Below are 26,742 nucleotides of genomic sequence, written 5' to 3'. Positions count from 1 at the left end.
CGCTAAATACTTGCACTTCAACAAATCCATCTCTCTATGGGTCCATGTCAAAACACTCCAGCTGACATGAACATCTGTACCCAACACTGCAGCGTAATAGTTCAGGCTACAAATAAAAGTTGTATTATCTGCTGATTCAATCTAAAGGTAATATTTCTAAAAAAAAAGAAATTGAATCAAGTATTGTATTGAAGTCTGTCACTAAATGAGACTGCTGGTGCAACTGTATACAATTATACTTTTTGCCCTAAGCCAAAGACCAAGGGCTTGATTTACTGACACCTGCTAAAAATTTGACTGGACGGGTAAAGAAACATAAAAAACAGAGAAACATAAAATATATAGTTATGTGTTAATATAAATATTTCTGAAAGATGAAGAAGAAAAAAAGGGTTTCGGCATCTTGTTTACTTGCTTTCCCTTTAATTTATTTTACATGTGTGGTAATGTGAAAAATGTTGATGGGCTCATGAAGCTTCATGAATCAATGTCATTATTTTAGAACTGGGTAGGTGGCGCCCTTAGTTAAGAAGTTTCGATAGAATACCTGTTCATAGTAATTCATTATGGAGTGCCAGTGGTCTCTGAACAAAGGATAATGCTTCATGAAGCTTCATTACCCCTTTACAAGTGAGAAGGTTTGAAACATGCTTAATCAGCACTTCTCAGTCTGGTTGTTTTGTTTTTTTCTTAGAAAGAAAACATCTTTGCTGTGTTGGTTTCTTTGAGTTTTTTTTTCTTAGCAAACAGGTTTAGTAAAGGTTTATACAAGGTTTATAACATTTAGTAATGCTAAGCAGTCTTGAATTTGGTTCTAAATTTTCGAGACATGTTATATGTATTATTATGATCACCTTGTTGAACTTGTTAAAATGTTAACATGTTAAAAAAGAGAATCTCCACCATTATCAGATTCCCAAATAAGAAAATTATCATTTATTTTAAATTATCAGTTACTTGTTGTTATACATTTGTAGGACTCGAAACCAGAAAATAAATCAGAAGCAGTTCATGGCTAAAACAGTTGATCTTTGCAAAGTAGATACAGTTTTTGCCTCACTAAAATAAAAAATAAAAACATTTACCTATACTGATAAGAGACAAAAAAAAGTACGCAAAGTGCACACATTCATTTTGAGCCATGCAGATGTAATTCGTTCACTGAGCTTTCATATCAGCTAATTGGATTTTCAAAGTTCTCATTGGATGCAGGATTTAAGTCTGCCACACCACTCTCCCATAAAACACTCTCTTAAGTGCATATTGTGGAAAATAATCAGGTTATATAAGAAGGTAACAGAACAAGAATCAACCCAGTCACATGTCTATGGATTCTTGTCTTGTTTTAAAAGTGGATTTTATGTATCACGTGAATCATTCAATGGCCCCAGTAATTGAAAGCACATGTAGTTTTACCAAAATTAATTAGCAAAAAAAACAACAATTAAATTATTTTGCAATGTCTTCACCTAATGGATATAAGTGTCCAAGATTTACCCTTTGACAGGCCGTATGGCATTTGGTATCAACGTTAATTATTCATCTGTAAAGTCCCCAAAACCATAACATAGATTTAGATCCGAGTGGAATGAGTTACACGTGAGACAACAACATTTTTTTAGCTAGTTATGCTAAATTAGCTTTCAATAATTAAATGAGAGAAAAAAATGCATGGATGGATGGATGGATGGATGCATGGATGGATGGATGGATGGATGGATGCTTTATTGATCCCGGAGAAAATCTTTGTTATCCTGGTTATATGTGTTATTGCGATAGATGTTCAGAATTCTTTATTTTTCTGTTCCCTACTCTTGTGATTCCTTAAATCTTCTCTTCACCAGTAGCGTGATGTCGAAAGAAGGTCTGGACTTACCTGACAACTTCTGGTTGTAGTTCCTATCGTTCGTACAGTAGAGTAAGTGCAGCTCCATATATACTCACAGCACTTTAAAGCTACTGTATTTGGAGCAGAACTAATTGCTCCAGTCGCCTCTGAAGCGAATACATGCGGCCGCAAACAAACAACTGACCGAAATGACTGCAGGCTCATCCATCATTCATCTTGTCACTCCGTTATCTTTAGACTGTAGTTAAATGTCAGTTTTCTACCCACAGAACTCCCTGAGAGAGACCTTTAAAATGTACAGTTTGAAAAAAAACCCGCCTGTAACAATCGCTTAACTTAACAAGGGACCATGTCTTATTCATTGGCCTTCACACCGAATTCACAAGGGGAAAAAAAAAACTCAAGACTAAGGGAAAATGTAAAACCCGGTGTTATTTCTGTCCGTTCGTCTTCTTCTGAGCATGTTGTAGAACCAATTCAGAGTGATCAATAATTGAGTGTGTGCTTGCAAAGAGGCAAGAAGAGTAGAGTTATATTAATGAAACATCTTCTGGAGGACGTGATGGTCAGAGCTCTCTAAATCTTGCATCGGCAGCTAAAAGTAAGAATGTTCGGGGAAAGTTCTGACGATCTTATTATCATGGACGAATGAATAGTTTGACTGTATTTATTCATCATTGAAGATACTTGTTTTAAATTAACAGTCTTGCCAAAGGTTTAAATACAAAGACATGACATTTAATCAATTTCATGTTGACTTTGCAACTTTTCTAAACGTTTCTTTTTTGGTGATACTGTCCTCATCGCACAGTCGTTTCAAAATCATACAGCTATGAAAGATGGGCCTCTTTCTGAACACTTTTTGGTTTTGTCAATCGGAGCTGATGAGAATCTTATTATGCCGTGAGAAATAAAAAGGGCTTCATTAATTTGCATAACGAATGACAATTTGTATCTCATCAAATTGAAGCGGAAGCACGGAGCGCGGCGTATTATGTGGTGTGGGAGGTGACTGGGATTATAAACACCAAAAGTGGCAATAAGACTTGAGATAATTCCGATGGAATGCCTAAAAATAAATAGCTCATTATTACCATAAGACTCAAGATGATTTTCGTCAAATTATACAAACGGGAAAAATGTGGTAGTATGTTGCCATTTTCAGATAGTAATAGCAAAGCTATCGTTGTTTCTATCTTACTATGGGGCTGTTCTGAGATTTGTGTTTGCTAAATATTTCCTCGCTCCTTTAAGACTTTTGCGTTTTATTACTTGCATGTTAAGGTACAAACTGGTTAGCTTAGCTGGAAGATTTGTGTCAGGACTTTAATTTCCGCACTTGTAGCTCACCGAAAAGGCAAGCTACTTAGTAGATGTTTGTAATTACTAGTAATTAACTAGTCAAGTGCAATGACAATATCGGTTGTGTAGTTGTATTTTGCAAGGGGAACAAACTAATCTGTGGTTTAATTTATTGGCAATTATTTTATATTCAAGATAATATTTGGGTATTTACTAGTGATAGGTTGACACTGCTTCATGATACAACATCAGTTGCTTGATGCTGTATCATGATGCAGTGTCTTCCTTTTGAAAGGCCACTAGATGGCACTCTCAGTTTGAAAATGATGGCAGGTTTTTACAATGACAACGTTGGCGCAGATTTTAACTTTAAACTGCTGCTTTAGCGTATTATGGGACTTGTGGCACCAGTAATTGAAATAGTAATTCGACAAAATAGGAGATTGTAGAAATTGGAGATCAAAAAGAAATCCTCCTCTTCCTTTCCATTCTGCTAGTTTCCTAAAATAAAAACCTTTTCCGTCTATCTAAAATGTCTTCTTGTAAATGTTCAGGGTTTGGCAAAAATAAACAAAAAAAAAAAGCTAGTTTAAACATTTTACTTCAAGCTTTTGATTGTGGATGTATATAGAACCTTTCTGTTTTAAAATAATATTTGTTTCTTGGCATCACTTTTACTTAGTGATGGGATTTTCTGAGGAAAAAACGTTTAACTAATGCCAATGCAAACGTCTTAACATTGTGTTATCTCAGGGTCAAGATGACCGGAAGGCCCAAAAAAAAAATGCAATTGTTTTATCCCTTGTGTTGTCTCTGGGTCAAGTTGAACGACCTCTACAACTATATATATTTCGGAGTCCTTCATCTTGACCCAGAAACAACACAAGGGATAAAACAATTATATTTGTTCTGGGGCCTTCGGGTCACCTTACCCCTGAGATAACATAAAGGTTTAGAAAACTCACAGCTCGAAAGTAAACATTCTTAAAACTAGAAAACAAACATATTGGATATTTTTGTGAGTTCTGCGGTTGATGGTTGCACTTCTAAGACTAAAAATCATTACAGCTAAACCAACTGTATATAGATCACTATCCGTATCATCAGCTCTAAATGTTTCCTTTTATCAGCAGAACGGTTATTGGATTAATCATAACAAGAAAACATCTTTTAGATCATTTCCTGTTCCATCTTTCTCTTTTTATTGCGTCACCAAGTGGGAGGTTACCCTGAACTGAAAACTATATTCCAACCACTGAAAAATAAGGTTGGCCTCTCACACTGTGAGGGCATCACGAGCTGACAACAGGGATATTTTGGGACGTGTGATGCGGATACGCCAGAACAGTTCTTCAGGAGGTCCTAAACGTGTCAGATGGTCACACCACAATGTATCTTTGCCCTATGAAGAAGCAGCGTGCACTGGCATTATGTAGAAGTAAACCTGGCACGAGTTACTGTAATCTGATACTCCCAACACAAACATGTCCTGTTGGCCAGTTTTGTTGCCAAAGACAATGGAACTCATGCCAAGACTTTTCCCGGAACTAAACAACCAACCCGGCTCTTGTGTTTGTGCTGCACAGATCGATGAGATGAACCGGCAAAAAAAGAAAAACGCAGTGAGATGTGCAGTAAAGCTGAAACGCTCTACAGTGATGGACTTATTGAGAGGGAAAAAACTGTGACACATTGTTATTATGAAACAACTCTGGTTTGTACACCATCTGCAAACAGAAGGAGAACTCATTCTGACTGCTCATGGATAAACATGAGCCATCTGGAAACTAAACGCGTTCATCTAATTTGCAGCGAAATCCCACAATATTTTGACCAGAATTGCTTTCAAGATCAATGACAGCAGATACAAAACTTTACTTCCCACTTTCAATCTGAGTCATCAAGATACATGTACAATATGAACCTATTTAGAGAGAGCAACAAGGTCACATGAGCAGCCACAACACACACACATGCAAATCCGAGTGATGGACTTATGAAGCTTCATGAAACAGTGTCATATTTTTAAAGCTCAGTAGGTGGCACCCTCAGTTTAAAAATGATTTGGGGTTTTAATAGAATAACTGATTAGAATAATAGATGATAGAGCTGAGAGGGCCATCTATTGGGTTCGGAAAATACTGATAATGCTTCATGAAGCTTCACCAACCCATGACTCGCCAATGGATCAAATCTAAAAGCATCTACAGTCAAAAAAACAATTAGACTACCTTTGTTTTCTATAACGTCATTGATTTTAATGGCTTGTAATAGTTAAGGTACATTTGTTTGGACAAATATATTAATAAATAAATAACAATATATCATTATTGTTCAATTTGTAGAGCTTATATCGAGACCCTTTCTCCATTAAGAAAATATACATTAGTATCGTAAGCTATAATGTCTAGAAAATCATGGCTTTTTAGCATTACCTGTTTTCTTAGTTAGTCACATGATACACAGAGGAGTTGCTACTTGAATGCATAACCATTGTCAAAGAAAACAGAGGTAATATAATTTAGTGACTGTATCCATGTTATGATGTAATTAAAAGATGCAAAGGACAAAACGTACTTTTGAAAAAAACTGCAAAATTAAATTTGTTTGTAAATCTAAAACCATAAATACCGTGTATATAATGTATAAGACAGCAAATTAAGTTTACGCAACCAACTGAAGATAATTGTCGGTTTTATTTAAGCCTTTTATTTCTTCCTCTTTTTACTTCAGATGGAGGAGCTTAACCATTTTTTAAAAAGTGTATCAAAAAGGTATCATTTTACTTGTCGACTTGTCTTAAAATACAATGGCTCTAAAAAAGAAAGCGCAATCTGTGGTTAACATCCAGATACTTTTAGGTAGAATAACTTGAAATCTTTTTTTTTTAATAGCGTTCATGGACTTGGAACATATTTGGGTACAGATAATATTTCATTCGTAGTTTGAATTTGAAGTGATAAACAAAAGCTACACACGTGTTTATTGTTAGATGTCTAACCTTGCAGAAGGACAAGATTATTAAAGAGAACAGGACTTTATCAGTGTTAAATTGTGTTTCATTTTGTTTTAATTGGCCTTCATCCATCATGTAACTTCATGGCTGGAGATCCACGCCAGTGTTTAAAAACTTGTTTTAACCGGAAATTGGTTTCTAACTGGCTTGAAATTAAATACTTCCTTTTTGTGACATTTCTAAGAAATGTACTTGAGGCAAATGTCTGACTGTAAATATTATCGGGTGATTAGTCAAGACATTTGCATACAACACAAAGTAACATTTAAAATGGCAGAAGAATTCAAAACAATATGACAACTCAGAAGCATCTCAGTTGCAAGAGTAAAGATGTTTTTTCCAATTGTCTTTCTTGGAAAGTCCAGTACATACATCCAGATGCTGACCTCTGTGTGTAGGTTTAAAAGATTTGTCATCAGTCCATGTGTTGTAGCTTATAGAACCACATACTGTTAAGTCAAGGATCATGCAATCATGCGTTTATGTGCATACATGTGTACGTGTGCGTGGCATCGAAGGAAGAACGATTCCTTTTGCGTTGAGCTCTTGGACTCTGAAGCCTCATCCTCTCAATTGCAATTTCAACCGACAGGGTCAAGTTTGAATGTTTATCTGTGACACATCAAGTGTTGCTATTGAGGCTCGAGTCCAATTGTGACTTTGATTAATGACGCTTGATTTGTTCCCAAAGCAAAATAGCTTGTTGTTGCTGAGGTTCATCACAAGGGCAGTCGTCTTTTATAACAGTTTGTGACATTGAAGTTTCATTATTTATAACCTTAGGAACGTTAAGACTTCTCGCCAACGTCTTTAGCAAGTATTATGACTTAAATAAGATTTAATATGACCAAAGCTTAAGCTGCAAATATACTAACATAATTGAGAAAAAGGTAAAAAATGATTGATGTATTTTAGAAAAAACAATCACCCCTTGTTCTATCTCAAAATATCGTCTTTGAAGATACTATGATAATGTTTGCAAAGCTTTTTCCATCTGTCTATCTGTTTATGGTACCTTTGAGGGGTAATCTTTGGCTCTAGTCCAAAGGTCACACACCATGGGGTCGAGGCCCGATACCAATTTGTTAGGCAAATGCATTAAGGACAAAAACATATTTTTAATTACTGTTAGTATCAATTATTAATATATGAAATGTTTTTATTCAGAACAAAAAAAAGAAAAAAAAAGAATGCATTCTCCAAAATGACATTAGCCTGTGACTCCTGACATGTCAATACATTGATTAATCAACTTGACTAAAAAATAAAAAAAATCTTGTTAACTAGCAAACATGAGTAAAACTCAAACTAAATATGGAACCATCTTGTTATAAAGAAACAAACCCGGGGCTTTTGCTGATTCAGCATTATAGAGCGATATATTTTCATTAATGCCAGTCATATTTTTAATGATTAAGGTCATAAAAATAATGCTTACATTAAAACAGTCTGTGGTTCTTCACATTCCCCTTAGAACCAACAACACTTTGAAAGTTTTACTGCAACAACGTAACGATTAAACCAAAAGGGGTCTGGAAGAATAAACTCTTTTCTACATTTTTTTCTTTTACTGTTTTATTTCTGCAGTAGTTTTTCACTAGACCAATGAAATCATGTTTTTTTGTTTGACACTGGTATCAGGAGGGGAGTGAGCCCACCCACTAGTTGGGTTTAAATCATACTTGGAAATTCTATTCTTTCAAAATGTAAATGGCTCAATGAATACAATAAATGATTCAACAGCTCTCGTCACATTTGAATAACTCTCTCTGTCACAAATACAAATGTTTACCCCAATTAATACTAATAAATCGTTAGAATGGAAAACAAATCTTAATTGTACGCTGTCAATCATCTTTGTAACATTGCTTTTATTTTCCGAAAGATTTTTTATGGGAGTCAATACTGACAAATATTATCCTGTAAATTGGTCTGTTATACTTGTACAGTCTTATAGTAAAGTGGCATTACTTGAACTCACAAGGGAAGTGTTAATCATATCAATACGTTATACTAGTATAACTAAAAAAAATCGAGCTTAAAGTTTCTGTTTCGAACACAAAATCACCACTGAGTATGAAAGACATAAAAAAGATCCAATTCCTTTATTTAAATATACAATAGCTTTATCATTTGCTTAAATTCTTACACGTGTCTGTATAGTTATATCTCACATTAAGCGACAACAAATCTCCTGCTTTATAGAATCCACTGCTGATCTATTTCTAAAAAATGATATATTTCAAAAAGATAATTGCTTTTCAACGAAATAAAATAAAACTTTCCTCCATGAAATAGAAGATTGCAAGAAACTGAAAGTGTTTTATCATATTTTTTTGACATATTGCTTGCTTCAGTCAGATCATATTTCAAGATATAAAAATATATTAAAATGAGGTTATAATCCAGAGGAAGCATCAATTTTTAAAGTTGCCCATTTAGTTTCTTACATTGTGTCAAACAGTTCTGCTGTGTTACAGAACCCACTGCTGATCTAATTCTATCGATGATCGATCTGTGGTTCACAAAAGAAAAGTGATGTATTTCGAAAAGACGATTGCTTTTGAACAAGATGAAAGAATTTGAAGAAAATGAAAAGATTGCAAAAAAATGAAATTGTTTTACCACCAATCTTGGACATGTATCACTCACACTCACTCACATACATCATATAATCATTTTTAAAACGATGCTCTAGAGGATGCGTCGTAGATGATTTGCTTTAATGTGAATTGTTTTAACTACCTCTCTATGTAAGTGCAGAAATAAAGCTTGACAGAAGACAACACACATTAAATAGCTTTTTAGATTGTAACACTTTGTTCAAATCATTCTTTGATTTGAAGTATTTTAGTATTTAGGATCAGATCCAAGGTACTCTGGCTAATGGTATTTTTTAATTCTGGTTTTAAACTAATTGACTTCTTGTTTGTGCTCACATTTGTCCATTCTCCTCAGTTATTCCCCTATTTGCTTCTTTGTTGATACTGGAAGTGTAAATAACATTGTTCATCTAAACCATTGGCAAAATGTAATAACTTGAGGCTACAATACATTCCAAAGATTAAAAACAGAAATTACTTTTTTGGGGAAATGAACCAGAGAGATGCTACTGTAAGAACTCCCTAGCTCTCATTTTACATCAGATACAGAAATTGTTTTGCACTTGGAATTTCATTAAAAAACAACAACAACAATAAGATTGTGTTCAAACCAGTTCAACAACTGTTAAATATGTTATGACATCCAAAATCACACACATCAAAACTTTTTCCTGGTAGAACACCAAAGACCCAAATGTAAAATATACAATAATAATAACTCAACGTGAATTAATGGCAGATATGTTTCTAAATAATAACAGTTTTCAGTTCAGGGTCATAAACACGAGTGTGTAAGGATGAGTCACGTTCTCCCGGCACTCACCTAGACAACTTTGGCATCTTGGACAAACCAAATTTGTCCATGTAGTGATCCTACTGTGCTCTAACTTGCGGGACCCGCATTCTAATCCACATCCAAATCTCAACCGGGATCCATATCAAGAGTCAAAAGAAAAGCCCAGAATTCAGTTTTCTCAGAGTTAGAGAAAAAGAAGCACCTGAGCAGCAAAGATCTCCACAGAGAAACAGAAGGATCCTCAGGTTCTCTCCTCCACAAGTGACCGAGCGGGTCACCGGACACTCATGTGTCCCCGTCTTGACTCGGTCCTCATAATGCTTTGCCAGTCATCCTCTGGAAGTGCCATCCGTCTCAATGCACGGGATAGTGCAGTGACGCCGGACGCAGCAGGAGGAGGAGGGAGCGCTGGAGAGGGACGGAGGGAGAGAGAGAGAGAGGGAGAGAATAGGAGGGATGACAGATGCCCTTCGGCTAAGGATTTTTCTTCAAGTCATCAGAGCTGCAAGTTCCCCTCGAGGGCAGAGAGAGGGAGCGGGAGGACCGGGGTCCACGGGACCAAGAAATCAAGATGAAAGATGGCCGGGGTAGGTGGTGGAGAGTGGGACGCAAACGAGAGGGAAAGTGCATCGGTCGGGGGAAAGAAGGAGACGAGGGCGGAGGGAAGGGCTGATGTGCCGAGGGAAGCTGACAAGGCAGAATGGGAAGCTGATGGGAGCAAGACCCTGTCCCTCGTTTTTTTTTTTTTTTTTTTTTTTTCTTCCACGGTCTGAAACCCCTCTAGATTCACAACGTGCTCAAGTAGGAGTAACGTGGATCCACTGGGAACTTCAGAACATCGTGCGCATTCATTAAGGAGAGTGTGAACGAGAAGTCACGTTCAGGAGCTTGGCAATAGTCCAGAATCAGGAATAAAAAATAAAAAATGGATTCCTAAGTTTCCTTCGTGCGCCAGCAAAACTCCAACTCAATTTTTAGATAACAATCTTTTACGAAAACAATTTTTTTTTCACCCTTGTGTTATCTCTGGGTCAAGATGACTGGGTGGCCCGAAGACAAATGACACAGAGGAAACACAAGGCATAATTCAAACACATTTTTTTTCGGGTTACCTTGAGCCAGAGACAACACAAGTGTTAAATAAAAAATAAAAAATAAAATGATTTCATTGGAAATGTTAAAGAAACATCTGCACTCCTCTTATGATCTAATGAAACTAAAACATTGGTTATTATCCTTTTAACACTTCCTGATACTATTAAAGTTAAAAAAGAAACAGTTATATTTATGATTAAAATGATTATGTGACAGCATAATAACACGCTACAGTGTGTCTTAATACTTTTGACATATAAGGAAAAAGAATAAGCGTTTACGTCAACACTGTTTTATGAGAATAGTTATAAAAAGTATTTGTCTAAAATCCTACATTTTTAATGGTGAAAAACAATTCCAACAAACACGATAGTCTCATTAGAATGCCTGTCAGTGAGCTCATTGCTGTGTGTGTGCATCTGCGTGCATGTGTGTGTGGGTGTGTGTGTGCATGTGTGTGTGTGTGTGCGCGTGTGTTGGGGGACACAGATGGTCCGGTCATGGAAATATTCCACTCATCTCAACACATGAGGCCAAGGACAGACGAGTTACGACGAACTTTCATCTGATCATCGTTTTAGTTAACAGTCCACCAGTGCGTTAGTTTTTTATACTCATATAGAAAGTTTCCATCACACTTATAGTGAAACATTGTAGCAAGTACACATATTTGGATTGCGTGTTTCTTGCAGGGAAGGTATAGTAATGGGTTGATGAAGCTTCATGAAGCTGTATCATGTTTTAAGATATATATTCATATTTTTAATATTATGGAATTTTAACACAATAAAAAAAAAAAAATTTGCTTATACTATACTATACTATACTATACTTTTTTATTTGTTTTTTTTGTATCACAATTATGTATTGATATTCAACACTGTACTGATGCTTGTTTTTTCTTATTATTCTTATTCTTATAAAATATATTTATACATTTTTTGGCATTCAAATCATATTTTCATTTTATCATAGTTCCTTGTATAGTTTATCTTTCAATAAAGTCTATGCAAAATAAAAGGATATTTATTTTTAGTTTTTTTTGCAATTACATAACAGGCAAATATGGACAGCATTTGGTCATTTTACTTTTGCAATTAATCCTGAGATCCTGGAAATGACTGAGGATGAGAGGATACAGTCGAGTCCAGCAGTTACAAAAGCTGATGTTTGGGTCTATTTTCGTTTCAAAACAAATGAAAGTAGTTTCGACTTTATCAAGAGTCATTGGGTCTGTAAATTCTGCAATGCTACAGTCAAGTACTTGGAAAATACTACAAAATGATCCTTGTTCTCAAAATATTGCAATATATTGTATTGTTGCGAGACTTTATCTAGTGGTCAAAGCCTACTTCATAGAGATAGATTGATGGAGCTTCATGACGCAGTGTCCTTATTTTCAGTGAACACTAGATGTCGCTCTCTGCTCTATAATCAATTGCATTCGATGAACAGATGTAAAAGAACTTCTATTGTTTCAAAAAATAAGGGCACCACCTATTGAGCTCTGAAATACAACAGGGAGATACAAAATCATGTCATACAAAATCCAGACAGAAAAGATAAATGGTCACTCCAACCCTACAGTTGCCATACTAGAATGCACTATTAAAAAAAATCACTGTATTATAATTTAACAAAACAAAACCTCAGTGTTTTATTTGCTGTCTCACTTTACAAAATTGATCAGAAAAGTTTCTGTCGGGCTAAAAGTGAAGCTTCAAAGTTTAAAATGGACAGCAAAAACACAATCAATATCTTCATTTGTTTGCTCAATTTAATGTATAGTTCATATTTAAATACATATAAAGCCACAAATAAAGGAGAACCAAGCAGGCAATGAATTGAGGATCATCCCATTCATTTGTATTGAAAGTGCATCATTTTATGATGAGAACATGACACTAAACAACAACTAAAACGTCTATTTATTCATTTGAAGAGATTGTTACAATCGTCATCAAGACGTTTCATATCGTCTCGATGGTCCAGTGATTTAAAAAGGTACAGTCACACGGGGAAGGTCTTTGATGCTGAGAGCCTCTTTGATGTTCCCTCTGGTGAGCAGCCCCGGACATAAAAGCGACTGCTTCTCTTTCAAAATGACAGGTTCAAATCCATCCCATAATCACACCCAAAACAGAATCTCTTGATGTAATTCCGTGCCACTGTTTTACTTCCAGGCGATGTGAGCTATTTTAGGACGTACTCTTTACACATGAGTGAGGAGCTGTTTGATAATATTTCTCACATATGAAATGAAAAAAAGAAAATCAATTGTGTTTCCAGCTTTTTGCCCTGATGCTACTGTCACACTTGATAAATCAAGTGCTGCTGCTACTATGACAAAATGAAACAACCTTACTTATATAAGCAGTATAGGGTTACAAATAAAACAAAGCTTGATCTACAGTTTTACTGTAATAAGTCCATGTGTATATTTTGCTGTGTACTGATACTGTACACCTGATGTAGATTTTAGTATTTTAGCTAAGATTTCTCAATCCCCGTTTTTCCACAAATTCTATTGAAAATCCAACACATGATGTGATGATAAAGTTAAATAAAGTTTCATCATTTTCTTAAACCTTATATTTTATGGGTTAGGGAATAGGGTCAGGATTAGGGTTAGGGTAAGGGTTGGAATTAGGGTTAGGGTAAGGGTAAGGGTAAGGGTAAGGGTTAAGGTTAGGGTTAGGGTTAGGGTTAGGGTTAGGGTCAGGGTTAGGGTTAGGGTTAGGAGGAGGCGCCTTTAGTTTAAAACAAAAATATCTTTCAATAGCAGATCTGGGCAAAGTGCTGCCCTTTGACTTTATTTATGATATTAAAGTATGATCATCTAGAATTTCCACTGATAGTTAACTTAGCTTTTGTGTTTATTTTTGTGATTAATTTCAAAATAAAACAACACACAACTTACTTACGTACAACGTGTTGGTTTTTTTTGTTAAGCCTTTTTTCCCTTTTTTTTATTTGTTCAATTTTGGTTATTTTTTATTTAATTTAAAAATTATTGATTTAATATTTCGAAAAAACATGCATATTATCAGTTTTGATGTTGCAAGTGATATAAATATATAACTTAACTTAGCTAAATACTAATTGCACATGGGTCCGGCAAAAAGTAATATAAAAAATATAGAAATAAAATATATAATCTTGTGTATTTGGTAGAAGTAATAAGGAAATTATAAATATTATTTTCATTGATATAACCGGTTGCAAAGGGAAAGTTCAAAGAGCTGATTTGGGCTCTTATAAAACTGCCTCCTAGTCACAGACATTGTTCTCACTCCATTTGTAATCATCTGCTTGAATACGTGACGACCTTCATGAATCACTGAGGTTTAACCGCAGCACTGAGACAAAACTCATTCCCATAAGAACTTGTATCCGCTGTGAAAAAAGGCTTGAGTTGATGAATGGCCACGTTGAACAGTTAAAGAGCTATAACTGAGATGTGCGTCTGTACATGTACAGTTGTGTGGATGATTTTCAAGTATTTGAACTGGTGTGATGGCAGAGAGACGCCGCAGACGGACGACTCCATCTAGAAGAGATGCCATCTGTTGTGTGAGATGTGCTAATGCAAAGCCCACATAGTTCAGATGTGTGAGGAATACAAAACTGTACATTACAACAGACGCCGGTCGACTTTTATTTTCTATTTTGGATATTTCAGTTCCTGTGTCTGATGTTGAATAATCTACTCGACTACACACACATCTCTTTGCTTGAATACTGATTTGTTTTGAACATATAATTGTTTGTTTTCCATCCTTAAAGGAGGCAAACTATCAATACATTTCTTGATTTCCATATTTATTTCCATATAAATAACTATTTCCAGCATGCTGAAATGTAGGAGGATTGAACACACAATGAAGTAAAACAAGATGAGCGAATAGACCATTTAGTAAAAGAGTTTTTGGTTATTAGCCGTTTAAAAATACTGAATAAACTTATTTCTTTATTAATACATATATTTATGTTGTCTTTTTTTACAATAGCCATTTAAAGGAGTGGCGTTTCAACTGGATGTCTCCAAACACTTTAATAATTAACTTATAATGGCATAAATACTCACATTATTTAATTCAATTATTTTAAAAAAAAACAATGTTTTAAAAAACATGCAATATTCTATTGGAACTGGTTATCTATAAAATATTGATTTCTAAGTAACACTCATGGCATAATAATAGAATAGGGAACACATATTAACTATTAATAAGCTACTTAATCACATGTGTATAAATCGAAAATTATTCACGTATTAACCATCATAAAGTACTAACTCACACCTTGTACATAGAGTTTACATTTTCCTTTAATAACATGATAATAAGGAGTCCATGCTAACAACATAGTAATTACTGAAGTAATTAAAGATAGATGTTTGATGATAACTAGCTTCACTAAATCTACCACTTAAGTAATTCAATATTAATAATAGTTTAAAAAATGTAATAATATTATCATGATTACTCAAAAATAAGTATTTGTAATTGTGAATATGTTCCCTGTTCCAAGGTGGCAGCATATTCATACTTATTTTTGACAGTTATAACATGAAAATGTATTTTTCTGCTGGGGGAAAACAGTAAAAGTATTAACAGCATCCTAATTACAATACATATATACATACTTATTTTTGAGTAGTTAGGATACTAATAATACTTATGCTTTTGTTTTTATCCGTTAAAAGAGAAAGTATTATTAATAGTGAATTTCTTCTCTCAACGTACTAATACCTAGTAAGGGGTAAAAAGAGAGGTTGGATTTTACAAAAGTTAATATTTAATAACTTCTTCAATTCCTGTTAATACTCCCTTATTTAGGTCTTGTTCAGCATAACTCCTTAATATCATGTTATTAAGGTAGAATATAGTCTATGAACAAAGTGTGAGTTTGTACTTTATAATGGTTAATATGTTAGTAATTTGATGATAATACACATATGAATAAGTAGCTTATTAATAGTTAACATGTGTTACTCATTCTAAAGTGTTACCGATGTTTTAACTAGATCAGACTCTAAGCTCCATTGTTGAGCATCATTTGACATTGACCAATCAAACTCATGAACCATATCCAAGTTATTCATTAGTCAAACTCATGGCCATAGGGCCAGATCCAGCCCGCCAAGTCATTTTTTGTGGCCCGGTGGATGATTGTCCTACAGTTATGTTCATGTTGACATTTTAACCAATAAAGACGCCAGTGTTAAATATGAGATAAGTAATAGAACTTATGTCAACAATCTTACAGACTTCAAATAACGGTGACAATAAAGGAATTTGCTTGGTGATTGTTTGATGAAGAAGGAAGGAGATCATTTTGGTATATTTAGGGTAGATTGAATAGTCAATAAAAACAAATAAAATATCACAATCAAACTCATACTGACTGTAACTGAGTGTAAATATACATTTTGTTCGGCCCACAATAGAATTTTGGCCCCTTGTGTGATTGAGTTTGACACCCCAGATAGAATGAAGCTTCATGAAGCAGTGTCACATTTTCCATATGAGTATAGAGCAGACAGTGCCATCTAGTGGCTCCTGAAGAGAACGACAACGCTTCATGGAGCTTCATTACTTTGATCCCTTTTTAAAACTTAATTTTAAGTCTCACGTTTTCTTGAGCTACTGCGTTGATTTTGAGTGCTCAAGGAAAGTGAGTCGGAAAACATTGGTGCGGAAACATCAAGAATAATTCTTCATTAATAAGTGAGCGGCAAGAATTTCACTTCACAGGCGTGAATATGCCGAGCCTGCCGGTTGGGAATAAGTTGTTTACGATGCATTACACGGGACAACAGTGCAATCAGCACCTCTGATGTAAAAGCAATGCCTGATACACGGTGGAGCAGATAGCTTTATGTTCAATAGAGATAACAGGAAGCCGAGGCGTTGCTCTCTCCTTCCTCCGCTAATGAATAACAATATAGCCTAAGGTCACACAACCCAGGCGAGGTCACAGACAAAAGCTATCTCCGCACTGTTAGCATTCAGAACGCCTTCACCCCGTGTTGCCGCTCCATGCACAGGAAAAAAGTGAATCATCAATCTGATTGTATATGTTTCATCCATTAAGAAAATTGCTGGAAGAGCTTTATTCCACTTGCTCTATGGGACAGTGGGAAAAATAAAGACCCATCAAAGGTGGTGATTTATATAGTTCACACTGCCCCATGTGGAATCATGGATTGCTTTGTTTTGTAGGGAAAGCTATAGGGTGGTCAGTAAGATAGGGTGCTTGTACTATGGTGGCCCAGAATTGCAAAAGATATTTACAAAATGAACAAAATTACAATTTCCTTTAAATAATGTTTAAACGTATAGACAAATGTACAAACTCTGAAACACAACAACAATTTACTAAGTGTATAATTTCATGAAACAAATTTACTATTTCATGAAACAAATTTACAATTACCTGAAACAAAATTACAATTTCCTGAAACAAAATTACAATTTATTTTTCTTTTGAACACATTTACTGACTCTGAAACATATTTACTATGAATTTGTTAAAAAAAAAATAATTAAGAAACTTAAACATTGTTAGAGAATTGTTTTATTTGATCAGGAAATTGTTATATCTTTACAGAGTCTGTAAATCCCCTAAAATGAGAACATTTTCAAAAGTTTATTAAAAAAAAAAATAAGAATAAGAATTTTTAATAATAAGAATCTCTTTTCCAGGAACAAGTCAATTAATTTTAAGAGTTTTTACATTTGTTCAAGGTTTGTATATATTTTTCAGGACATTGTAATTTAGTTTCAGTATTTGTAAATACATATTGCACTTCATGGCCACTGTACCATGATGCACTGGACAAGTTTAATCTGAAGGCAGTTTAGGTTTTAATAAAGTCTAAAACAAATCAATCGTTTTTGTGTGTTATTAAGTTTTATGCAGCTGACATAAAGTACAGAAGACAATCAAGAGCAAAGAAAAATAAATGAAAACCCTCATCTTCCTGGCCGGCTCATTACTAAACCATTATTAGACATTCATCAGGACGTTCACTGTAGCAGCAGCCATTGAAACAAAAGATATTCTCAACAACGCCAACCCTTTTTTATCTGCTTTAATTACTGATCCTCATTAAAAAAAAATACAATATTCAGTTGGTTGTGTTAAGCATTCATTTACTAATTAAACCAAATACTACAGAAAAAAATTCTTTAAGAACCCACTTTTTCATTTTTCCGACCAAAACTTTAATTTAAAATTCAATAATTAAACCAGAATACTGCATGTTTATCTTGATAGGTAAACAGATTACTTATATTTTCCGTCCTCTGTTTTTATTTGTTTTATTTTTTGCTGTTACTTCCTGTCGTTTGTTTTTCCTTTTCTCGACAGCAGTTGGAAACTGCTTACGGTTATTTCCTCACCAGCAGTTTGCTGCTTGATACTAACTTTATTAGTCACATTAATCTATTTATTTCTACATTTTTCTTCCATGACATTAGCTTCACTAATGTTCTACTCTGCTCCTCATCTTACGCCTGCATTCACAATAGCAAATTTGACATAATGTGTATTGATCAATCACATGCCATTAGCTACTCTTTCAACTCAGCGTGACGCATGATCACAGTGGGTTCACATTAATGCTAAACTGTGTGTTGTTTTCCCTAATGCGAGTAAAGTCTGGACTGTACAACTCACTGTGTACAACGACACATCATGCAGGGAAACTGATTCAACCATCTGAACATCCCAACACTATTTTATTCAATTTAAAAGCTTCATTAAAGTAGGTTGAACAGGTTTTATATATACATTATGATTATAAATAACATTTGCTCCTCATAGACTGAGATTTAATTAATTAAAAATACCTTTGTAAATGATTGGACTCCATTTATTGTCCATTCATATATATGCAATTCATTCTAAAACCATAATAATCTGAAGCTCCACCATCTGCTGGCAATATACGTTCATGTCAGGGCATCTGAGCCTTACGTCTCACTGTCGCCACGGGTGACGGGGAAAAGATAAACAACACGGAAACTTTACTATTTCCCTTGGTCCAGTCATTAATGGATGGCAGCGCTTCACATTAGCTCATATTCATGAAAGATGTTGGGTTATGATGGATTTATGAGGTAAATCCCCACTTAGTGCGACACATGGTGGAACGTCTAGTCGAAACACACACACTAAACTGTTACACACGCACACGTGTAAACACTAACACACTTACCGGGGTTACGCACTTTAATCTTGAAATGTTTTTATAGTGAAATTGGAATTATCACTATAAGTGTGCGACAACAGTAACACACATTTTATTTATAATTGAGTTGAACAATTTGGATATTTAAAAGATAGAATTTTTTTTTTTAACATTTGAAATGTTATCAATCAATACGCTGATGCCACTGACCTACATCCCTATAAAAACATATAGAGGGCGAAATAAGAATAAAGCCTTGATATGATGTTAAGCCTCTTCAAAATAAATTGCCAAAAATCATTGGATGTGAATTTAAATATTATATACTTTATATAATTATTAAAACGGAATTAAACTACATTTCCATCTTTCCCGTTTAGACTATTGTATCAGTTTATTTTCATGTCTTAACAAGAAGGAGCTGTCTCTCCTGCAGTTAATACAAAACTCTGCAGGGAGAATTCTGACCCGCTCTAGTAGAAGAACTCACATTTCTCCGATTCTTAAAACTCTTCACTTTCTGAAAGTTTCTTTCAGGATCAATTTTAAAATTCTGGTTCTTACTTTCAGATCTATTCATGGTCAGACTCCTCCTTACATCACTGATCTGATACAGCCTTACACCCCAGCTTGGGCTCTGAGGTCTGTGGATCAGAATCTACTTATGGTTCCACGCACACGGTTCAGGACCAGAGGAGAGAAATCCTTCCAGGCTGTTGCTCCTAAGCTTTGGAACGATCTTCCTCTCTCTTTGCGTTTGATGGATCTACTGACTCCCTTAAGAAACATCATAAGACATTCTTATTTGTGCAGGCTTTTCCCTGATTTTCTGGGACTCATGTGTTTGTCTTATATGTCTTAATCTTTTAAAGTATATATTTTAACTGTGTATTGTTTTTGTTTGTTAAAGCGCGTTGTGTTCCTGGTCTAGAAAGGCGCTTTACAAATAACCATTACATACTTACTCACTTACTTACTTTAAGCTTTGTGACATGTTTTGATTGACATCAGAAGGTTGTTAGTCTGATACCATATGTGTTCAAACAAGGCGCTACAGTAGACCTGGTACCAGTCACTACTGAACTCAAATAGCTGCATGAAGATGATGAACTCTTGAGAAGCTGCAAGCAAATAATTTTCACGTGACCAACTTGGTCCAAAAGCCAGTTCAGTTCAACGCGACCAATCTTGACTCCAAACATCCTTCGGCACAACTCGGGGGGGAAGGGCAGGAGATTCAAGGCAGATACTTGACTCGTGTTTAAATCTTAATACTTGTTCTCTTTTCCCCCACAGCTGCTTAGTCATTGTATGTAACTTTTGGTGAAAAAAAGGGACCTACCAAAAGCCGGACAGAAAAAAAAAAAAAAAAAAAAATTCAGAAAGTAGAGCATTCAATCAACCTGCCTGTCTGTGTGACCGATGAAGCCGAGCTGGTTATGAATCGAATTTCATTTGTCTGCTTTCTGGGCCACATGTTTCCCAGCCAGCGACCTATCACCTCGCTGCTGTAATCCTTCAACAATGATGCTGGCACTTCCTCAATCCCACAAACCAGAGCCAGCCGGTCCACTCGGACGAAAGGGTGGAAGGATATCAGCAACCTATCTCTTTATTCTTTTTCATTGTTATTATTTCTGTTTTAATATAATGTTAAATATCTGTATTAAAACATGACCTATACGTGCGAGACCCATCCAATATTATCGCTTCATTTTTAAATTGGTCATTATTACCAGTCATGAATTCGTCACTTTTTTATTTATAAATGGAATGTAATAATTGCATTTCACAGATAAAATCCCAATAGAACATATGTAAAGACTATTGATGAGTTGATGAGGCCTCATGATGTAGCTTTAGTTGTTAGAGACGAATCATGATGGACACATGGAACTTAAAAATGATGCCAGGTTTCACTGAGTTTGTAGATCAGAGCCAAATATTATAATGCAGAGAGTGACATCTATTGGCCTTTCAAATTGAAGACACTGCATCTTGATTCACCTCCAACAACTGATGCTGTGTCATGAGACCTCATTAACAGTAGAAGTCCAAGAGAAGAGCCATTTGGATTTTCGCCCTATAATGCCCTGCCAAAAACCCTCAGGGGACACTCATTTTTGTCATGTAAACCCTGCAATCATTGTCACACCACAGGAGGGAACATGGTGAGAGGCAGTGGAGAGGGCAGTGGGGGAGCTCTATTCTTTAGTTGAGGAGCAGTCTCCTTATTTGCTGTGTCAAGAAATTCAAATTTCTTGTTCAAATTCAAATGTAAAATTTAAAATCCAAACATGTCCAAACATCAGCTTTAAAAGCTGCTGGAGTCTACTGTATCCTCTTGTCCTCAGTCATTGGAGGGACTTAATGACTGCTGCTATCTAGTGGCCAGATGTTTCACTGAAACATACAAATGAAAAACAGCAAGAATATCTGTTAACTGTAAGTAAAAAATACTATTATTTCATTTTACACCCACTTTATGGACCATAAAATAAAAACCATAAAATAACTGTGGTAAAAAAATGAAACGTGATTAGAAACAAACTGACAAAAGAGTGCTGTTATCAATACAGTATTGTGTATGTGGAGTAAAACATACAAGCTCCACATGGAAAGAACGCAGGTTGCCTCAAACTTGAAACGAACAAACCATGTTTGTTGAGATGCAGGAGCAGGATGTAAATGCCCCAAAATCCAGAAAGTTTTTTCTCGCATTAAATACTTTTAAAAAACAATTAATTAGAAATAATTTGTAGTAAAAAGATGAGCAAAAAGAAGAAGACAACAACAACAACAAAAAATGACGAAAGCAACAGTGCAATACACAAATTAAAACAATGGAGGAAGGGATGATAGAAATTCAGTCACACACACACACACACATATCATTGATATTCACGATACATGCCAGCAGGCTGACACACAGTGGTGAATGTGCGAACATGACATTACACTAAACAGACGGATTGCTCAAATCTCCTTCATCCGTGATGTAATCTCAAAGCGTATTCATCAATTACAAGATCTTGGATCTACCTTCAAGTTACGCAATCGCTGCCTCACGTGCAACATTTGCAGTCAACATGATTATAGAGCTTCCTGCACGTTCAAAGGTTTGTATGGATAATGGTGAGTGTTGAAATGAATACAATGCCCTGCTCGTATGTTTTATCTTTTGCTTTCTAGGAACCATTCTAGTCAACTTAACTTCAACATATGGACGATGATATATTGATTTTAAGTAGAAACATGCAAACAGAGATAGATATACATATTTTCTGCCTCTTTTACAATTTGTGTTTGCATAAACATACAAATGAATCTTTTACGATCCAATGTTGAAATTGTACAAAACTAAAAGTACAGTAAAAGGAACACATGACTATTAATTATGGTTTGACGAAGCTTAATGAAGCGGTATCCTAATTTTCCCGAGGCCCACTAGATGGCACTCTCCACTTTATGGTCTATTGCTTTGAACAGTTATTAAAATTAAATCATTTTTAACTGAGGGCGCCACCAAGAGAGCTATAACAGACAAGACAATGCTTTGTGAAGCTTCGTCAGCCCTTTACTACTGACTATTGATGTGTTGATAAAGCTTCATGCGCTATAATATTTGCTTTTGAACTACAAACTTGATGAAATCTGGCATCATTTCTAATCCAAGAGTGACATCTAGTGGCATCATGATACAGTATCAAGCAGCTGGTGCTGTATCATGATGCCTTGTAACCCATCACTACTACTGACTATATTAGATTTAATTATGCTGAACATGTTAAAATTAGGAAAAAGTGTGAGCTTAAAAAATTAAGTTAGATAGTATACAGTATTTAGCATTACTTACTTACTAATAAAAAATAAATGGTTGTTTTTTTTACTCATTATTTTATGAAATAATTGAAAACCATTATGAGTTAATTCACTACAAAATAAATAACAGAAAAAATTGCATTACAAATGTAATAGAATTAAAATGTAATTATTATTTTTATTTTTGTTACAAAATTATAAAATAAAACAACAACAATATTGTACTATTCTTGTGTTTGGTAACTGTTTATTTATCATTTTTAATTGTGACAATACAATAAAATACTTCATAATTAACATAGAGAAGAGAGAAATCTATTGGTATTCACATTTTGCAGTAGCTCTTATTTTAATCTGTTGTACTAGGTGTTTCATTCGGGTTTTGTGATGAAGAAAATCTATGCGTTACAGCTGTACACATGTTTATAAATATAAATACATTCCAATCATAGCTCCTTAACTGCCAATCAACAAAGTCAAGAATCACCAGCAGGGACAACATGAAGAATGAAGCCACATCCATCAACTCAGCGTTCAAGAAAAGGCTGAAAGTCAACATTTTAAAAAGAAACGAAAAGAGTTGACAGAAGTGAAATTAACATTAAGACTTACTGGGAAGTGAACATTCCCACTTCATCATCTTCCTCACATTGCTCCATCCTGCATCCAGCTGTGGAGGATTGCGTGGAAACGACCCCCCCGGACTTCACCACACCTTTCAGAGCTCACAGCAGTCGGTCAAGGATGCGACTCCGCACAGCCACAACTTCCACACGCTAAAAAAAAAGAAAGCCCACCACATTTCCGTCTATGCATATGTGTATGGGTGTGATCCTTTTTTTGTTTTTTTTTTATTCCCTCCTCGCCTGGTGCCAAATGTTCCAGCTTAACACTGCTGTACCGCACTGCTGGTGATGGATTTAGTCGGGCATCTGGGCCAGTAGGGATAAACTCCATTCACACACACACACAAACACACACACACACACATACACACACACACACGCACACACACACACACACACACACACACACATGTGTGGACACCAGTCAAGTTCACACAGGATGCGAGATGTGTCCCCGCAGATTGTAAGGGGGTACAAAGTGTAGAAAATAACCCTCCACCCCACCACCTCCCATAATGCATCAGTGATCAAGACAAGATGTGCGATATGTTGTCGGTCCACCATTATTTAGCGCACACACAAGTGGATCAATGCCTGCACAGATGTGTGTCGTCTTTAGATCCGTCCCTAAGCACAGACATCAGCTGCTGTACTTACAGTGTGTGCATTTTTGTGTAATATACATGAAAGCACAACGATTGCATGAATATGCTGAAATTAACAGACAAAATAGTGTTTATTTTTTCTTAACTCAAGGTCAACTGAAGTCAACTGGACATAAGAGCTCGACTGTCTTGATATTTATGAAATAAATAGTTGGAAAAATAATCTTAGTCATCACAAAAAAGATGAGCGAGACAGCTTTGTGCTTGTGCAAGTATCACTAATCTTCTCTCCCTTCTTCATTTCACAATGAGTTTAGATATAATGGATTCTTTTTCGTTGCATTTTGGTTTTTATTTTTGGAAAGTAGTGCGGATGTAAAAGACGAAAGATATTTTGAGTTTGAGTCTTATTTCTGAAAGCATCCTGTAAAGCAGTTTCAAGTGAAGATTTGGTCACAAAACATCTCATGAAGCTTCATGAAGCATCATCTTGTTGTTTCTTTAGGAGCTCAGTGGCTGGTGCCCTCAGTTTAGAAAAGACGTGAGGTTTGAGAATAGCTGTTCATAGTCAAAGAGCAGAGAGTGCCATCTAGTGGGTTCTGAAAAAAAGGGCTTCATGAAGCTTCGTAGCCCTATTTATTAAAGAATACACAGATAAACTCTTGCATTCTATTTAAATGTGCTCCATGTTACAAACGACTGAATACCATTAACGGAGGGATTTATTCACTTGCTTTAAGAGCACTGCTTCAAAATGTTTATAAATAAATAGTTTAAATAATTAATTAATTTGTTGTGTTTATAACACTGGCAAAACAACATTTGGATTCTGATATTTTGTGTCAATAAACAGTTATAGTATTCATTTAAGACAACATTTTACTTTGTATTTTGAATTTAATAAAGAATATAAACTGTTGTGAAGCCTCTACAGCTGTTTTTATGCACATCTTTGAACCAAATTGGATAAGAAATTTGTTGGAAATGTTTAGTGGATTTTAGTTTGGTTTCATTGTGATTATGGGCTGTTTTCTTTTCTTCTTAGGAATATGTTCTATTTAAATCCAATATATAATCAAAGCTATACTTTTCATAATATATTTGATGTTATTATCTTTATTTCTTGACCATCTGACATTGTATAAAGAGGATGTCTTTGTATATAAAAACTTGGCCCGTTTCTTAAAATGTCTGACCCTTCTGTTGTAGTGGATCATTTTGCTGACACTATTTATTCTTTCAGAGTTGCAATTAAATGGGAAATAGCTTTGGATTTATTGAAATGTTTAGTTGATCTTTAGAATGATTAAATGAAGTTGAGAAGAACTACATTTATTAAATTTAAACTACCACTCTAATGATTCCCCATGAGATCATCAATTATTCTCCTCATAGACAAATTAAAATTCTGGCAATAGAAATGATTTGTTTCATCGCACACGTGAATTGTAAAAAGCATATATCTGGCAGGATTTGAATGTATGGACAGCATTACTGGGTTATTATGGTACAGTATTTCTTGTAAACATTTGTCTAAATATAGATCACTTTTTCTGCTAAGATTTTCCACTTGCTTGGGTTTGCATGAACATGACACCTGCTCCCGAACTCGTCGCCAAATACCCAAATATAGACTTGGAAGTGACGCTTGGAGGTAAAAATTGCGTGGGAAACGGGCATTTGTTCAACACACTGCGCTGACGTAATAAAGTTTGTACAATATTAATTACACAAACAGGAAAAAGTCTGGGAGAAGAATAGATAAAATTGATGAACAGGTTTATCAACGTTATTTTTCTTGACAAATCTGCACGTAGTGCCAAAGTATAGATGGAAAACAATATCAAATATGGTCAATTTTTCTTTTTACAAAACTATCAATGTGGTAAGCAATGTTGAAAAAAATCCGATTTCACACATAAACTTTTGATTGCTGTTCATTTTAAGAAAATTATGAATAGCTTATACATTGTTAAATATAAAGAGAATATATATATATATATATATATATATATATATATATATATATATATATATATATAATTCATCTCCTGAGAGACTGTTCCAATGGCTGTTTTAGTTTGTCATGATGAGGGGTTTGATGAAGCTTTTTTATCCTTAATATCATCATCATCAGTGTTGCTTTAATTCATATAATGTCCAGCTGAAACAAACGATTTTCACGGTCATAGGACTATTGTATAAACAAGTTTTAAAGCACTGGTTCCTTTATTCCAAGAAAGAGAAAACTCAGCAAAGATTTACATCCTGTACCTGCTAAACTGTTCCAAAAAGTTAAAGAAGTAAATAAAAAATACATTAATAACAAACAAACAGGTAAATGTTACAGCTGCTTGGCCTCTGACTCGGTGTTGATGCCAAAGACTTCAATACGTTTAGGGTATTTGCATGTCATGTCATTATCAGTTTGCAGGATTGTATGCAACAGACGGCTCATTCCTGAGTGTCAAAGGTCTCTGGCGTTTCATTAAAGGGAAAAAGATTTCATCCATTTTAATTACGCTCTTGCTATCGGTCATGATATGTCAACCCTCAGTGCCACCAACTGAACAGAGGTCAAAGTTAAATTGGACGCCAACGTGAACTCTGCCTTGCATTTATATTTGACTTTTAGACCTGTGTTTGGACCAGGGTACGAATGTGACTTGCAAAAAGCAAAAAAAAGATAGAAAATAGGGTATCTAGAACATGACAGTTCTATGACAGTGTTATAAGTCAAAGTCAAAAATGCAGGAGAAGTCTGGCTTCACAATGTATCACGAAGAAAACGGAATAAAACTCCAGATCAATATTCAACAGAAGTAAAT

General features: G+C 35.0%; 1 protein-coding gene across 3 annotated transcripts in view; it reads right to left on the bottom strand.

Moving 5' to 3' along the window:
* LOC148080122 (FERM and PDZ domain-containing protein 4-like) overlaps positions 1-26,742 on the bottom strand; it is a 58,959-nt gene that overhangs the window by 31,415 nt on the left and 802 nt on the right. The window contains exon 1 of one of the 3 annotated variants that reach the window (XM_087791675.1): positions 23,296-23,399. The exons of 1 other annotated variant lie outside the window; for it this stretch is intronic. In XM_087791675.1, the coding sequence (XP_087647801.1) occupies positions 23,296-23,342 (47 nt within the window). In that variant the 5' untranslated portion in view covers positions 23,343-23,399. Of the gene's footprint in view, positions 1-9,593; positions 9,673-23,295; positions 23,400-26,742 lie in introns of those variants that run through there. One more of the 3 variants, XM_087791676.1, reaches the window with a different exon arrangement.

This window comes from Callionymus lyra, chromosome 5 (assembly GCF_982586985.1).
Source record: "Callionymus lyra chromosome 5, fCalLyr1.hap1.1, whole genome shotgun sequence".
In the NCBI taxonomy this organism is placed as follows: Eukaryota; Metazoa; Chordata; class Actinopteri; order Syngnathiformes; family Callionymidae; genus Callionymus; species Callionymus lyra.
Note: the sequence above shows the minus strand (reverse complement) of the source record. Positions and strands in the feature narration are given on the sequence as shown.